The 3,753-nt window shown below is 40.0% G+C and overlaps 1 protein-coding gene across 1 annotated transcript; it reads left to right on the top strand.

Annotated features, from left to right (window-relative positions):
• Positions 1–1,308: 1,308 nt before the first annotated feature.
• On the top strand, positions 1,309–1,700 carry LOC148852206 (uncharacterized). The gene is made up of 2 exons (XM_088945750.1): positions 1,309–1,431; positions 1,515–1,700. The coding sequence occupies exons 1-2, from the start codon at positions 1,309–1,311 to the stop codon at positions 1,698–1,700; spliced, it is 309 nt and encodes a 102-aa protein (XP_088801876.1).
• Positions 1,701–3,753: the final 2,053 nt, after the last annotated feature.

The following is a 3,753-nucleotide window of genomic DNA, read 5'->3' as shown; positions in this document are numbered from 1 at the left end:
CCAAAACCTGAAACCCCATTTAATTCAGCCTAGTTCTTTGCTACTCGCTACACACAGCAAGTGACAAAGAGGGACAATTGTAAATATAAAAACATTTTAATTCTTTTTTTCTTTTTCTTATGGGCCCTACCCCTTCCCTCATGCTTGCCATTCTTGCTCCCAAATTTTCTCTCATCTTCCCCCTTCCTTTTCTTGCTTCCCTCCCCAATGTCTCTTAACAACCATCTTAAAATCCCTAAAATCAGCCCTGAAGAAAAAAAAAAAGGTTGGGAATGTCTCCAATACTCTTCCATTCAACAGAGCAACACAAAGTTCATTTTAGATCCCACTATCATCATTTTCGATTTCAGATCGGCACCAAGTGATTAACATCCTTGCAGTAGCAATCCACTTTTTTTCTTGTTTCACTTGGGTAAGCAACTATAGCAACCATCATTAACAACTTCACAACAGGGCTTCTGTAGCCCACCGTCAACCATTCGCATCCATTAGCAATGCATGCCAGAGAAGAAGCTTGCCATTGGCATGAGCAATAACTTATCACTGATAATCAGGAAAGATCTAAACCATTCTATTTAATACTTCTTCATTTGCTTCATTTATTCTAACTGTGCTACCACTCATTGTCATTGTTAAAATCATTTTGATTGGGCTGTATGCAGATAGTTTGCAGATAGCTAGGCAGTCTTAGAATGCTGTTTTGTTGTTGATTTGCAACCCCATTGTCTAAAAACCTTATGATTCAAACACACCAATAACATCAAGAATCAAAAAATATATTCTTGGCTTAGCTACACTTCATATGTACGGTTTTAGACTTGATTCTGCCTCATAATATTGTGCATATTAGGAATAGATTTTATTTCTTGTCTTCATTTGTTAATCCTTTCCCTTTTCTCATGACTATCTTAGACTATTCATTTCTGAATATCCGAACTATTGCTCTTTTACTATAACAATTCAAATCTTCATTCTAATTGCTTCGCTTGTTGTATATTATACTTGTTATCTTAATGTCATTTGAACTCTAGGTTTGTTGTATCTGCACCTTTGTTGACAAGTTTCATTTATTTTACTGCCTCTCTTGCTCTAAATCTCAATTTATTGTGTTCTTTTCTTCGGTTTTTTCCTGACACAAAGATGCGCACTAAATTTAACTTAGCCATACTAGCTCTTTCCTAAACTCGATTACTTTAAATGTGACACAAAGTAGTCTCGTTAATGCAAGACTCCTCTAGAATCTAAATCTCTTCTAGACCCCTGGTGTTTTCAGTCTTGACCAAGACGAGGGAGATTGCCGAGGCGTATATGGGTCAGAGAGTCAAGAACATTGTCATCATTGTGCCAGCCTATTTCAATGATTCACAGAGGCAGGTGACGAAGGACGCCAGAGCCATTGCTTACGGTTTGGATAAGAAGGCTTCAAGTTTGGTGAAAAGAACATTTTCATCTTTGATTTAGGTGGTGGAACCTTTGATGTTTCGCTGCTAACCATCGATGAAGGAATTTTTTAGGTGAATGCCACTATCGGAGATACCCATCTCGAGGGTGAGGACTTTGACAACCAGCATATTTCAACCACAATGGAGAATTATGCATATAGCATGAAGAATATGATCAGGGATGAGAAGTTTGTTGGGAAATTGAACATTGTAGATAAGCAAAAGATGGAGAAGGCAATTGATGAGACAATGGGCTAGCTTAACAAAAATCAGTTGGCGCAGGTGGATGAATTGGAGTACAAACAGAAGGAGTTGGAGGGTTTGTGCAATCCAATTATAGCGAAGATGTACCACAATACCAGGGGAGTGGCGGTGACATGCCTGGAGGTATGGGCGGTGGTGCCAACATGCCGGATGGAGGGTATGGCTATGGCCAAAGCAACAATGGAACTGGTACAGGAGTTGGGCCTAAAACCGAGGAGGTTGATTGAAGTTTGAATGAAATCCTAAATTTTAAAATAAGATTTTTCAATTTTTTTTTTTTGTCTTTTTAGTGTCTGGTTCAACCAATCCGGACTCCTACACTATATCCGTATTTGTTCCTATTATTAACGGATGAAATTTAGATTGTAAGATTGATGGGATTGAATTCAAATTCAATCAATTAGATGCTATTTGCAGCCCTACTAAAAATCAGGATCCATTTCATTCATAGTATAGTGGGAATTGGAATTGGAATCAAAGTCCATTGAAATCAGGTTACATTCTCTAGGGACGGGAGAGAATGATCATTTCCTCAAATAAACAAATGAAATTTCCACTAGGAATCACCAATAATGTAAATGAAATTCTAATTCTGCTCGATCAAACAATTAGAATCAAATTAAAAGTTACAATTCTGATTCCAGACCCATTCCCGCAACCAAACGGATCCTCAGTTACCATTAGGCGTAATTTGCACGCACACGCTGAGACACAGTCCATGGTAATATGCACGGGTCGTGCAACCCGTTGTTTTTGTTTCTGACCTTTTCCTAACATTCTAGTGACTTGTGCAACCCGTCGATAGCTTGACTTGCTTTGTGCAGCTAATTGAAGTCTGAAAGCTTGGTTTCACCTTGATTCTTACCAAACCCCGTCCCGATGCTGGACACGTTGCAGCCAGCTGGGCTGAATTTCAAAGCGAAGCCCACCAGTCATTGCCAATGAGAAGACTATACTCCAGGTCAAGTCAAGTCTTCTTCTCCTCAACATTTTTATTTCAGTGCTACTGCTATAAGTTACATCACAACCAAATAAAATTGTATCTTTCAATCTCTATTGCACTGCATCCGCCTCTAGCCCACCAGTTTTAAATCGTCATGGCTGAGCTAGTCCTGTAACACACATGGCCTCCCATCTATATATCATTCTAGCCCGGCCATGTCGGCATAGTTCGGCCACATTAGCCTAATTCGGCATATACGCCTTGAAACGGTTAATATCGATCAAGAGCTGATTTAGGGACTGTTCGTTTGACAGACCTGTATTTGCCCAATGTTTAGAATTCCTTCAACTTCTCTTGGAATCCCATTCCATGTCCTCCTGCTCTCCCTGTTCTTACTCTTGCTGGGGAACTCGCAAGCCAGGAGCTTAAAAGAAAAAGAACAAGAGATTCTACTGAAAATGAAGCAAGAATGGAGGAATCCACCATCCCTCAGCTCTTGGAATTCATCAACCAGTCACTGCAGCTGGACGGGAATTTCCTGTGTCCAAGGTTTCATCACCAATATTTCACTCTTTAACATGAGCATCACAGGAGCAATTCCACTACCCATCGCCAATCTCAGGAACCTCACCTACATTGACTTCTCCTACAACTATATGACTGGGGAATTCCCAGCCGTACTCTACAGTTGTTCCAAGCTTCAGTATCTTGATCTCAGCCACAACAGATTTGCTGGCGTTATTCCAGACGATATCCAAAGCCTTTCTGGTCTCATGTTCCTCAATCTTGGCTTCAACAATTTCTCAGGACAAATCCCAGTGGGAATTGGACGATTAGTGGCATTGCAGGCGCTCTATCTTGATTCTAACAAGTTTAATGGAACCTTTCCGGTAGAAATCGGCAACTTATATAACCTGGAAGAGCTGTACTTGTCTCATAATGAGTTTGAGCCGTCAAGGATCCCATCGGAATTCACTCAGTTGAAGAAGCTTGTTCTTTTGGATATGTCAAATACCGGTCTGATTGGAGAAATTCCACATTCAATGTGTAATCTGTCACAACTTGAACTTTTGAAACTTTCATACAACAATTTGAACGGAACGA

This window comes from Nelumbo lutea, chromosome 5, assembly GCF_056320005.1.
Source record: "Nelumbo lutea isolate HS-2025 chromosome 5, American lotus-T2T, whole genome shotgun sequence".
Classification (NCBI taxonomy): Eukaryota; Viridiplantae; Streptophyta; class Magnoliopsida; order Proteales; family Nelumbonaceae; genus Nelumbo; species Nelumbo lutea.
This window is presented reverse-complemented; position numbering and strand designations above follow the sequence as displayed.

What these genes read in the sequence shown, in the direction of transcription:
- LOC148852206 (XM_088945750.1), top strand. Translation starts at nt 1,309, where the DNA reads ATGGGTCAGAGAGTCAAGAACATTGTCATCATTGTGCCAGCCTATTTC. An exon ending in ATAAGAAGGCTTCAAGTTTG is followed by an intron (nt 1,432 to 1,514) that starts GTGAAAAGAACA and finishes GGAATTTTTTAG; the next exon opens with GTGAATGCCACTATCGGAGA.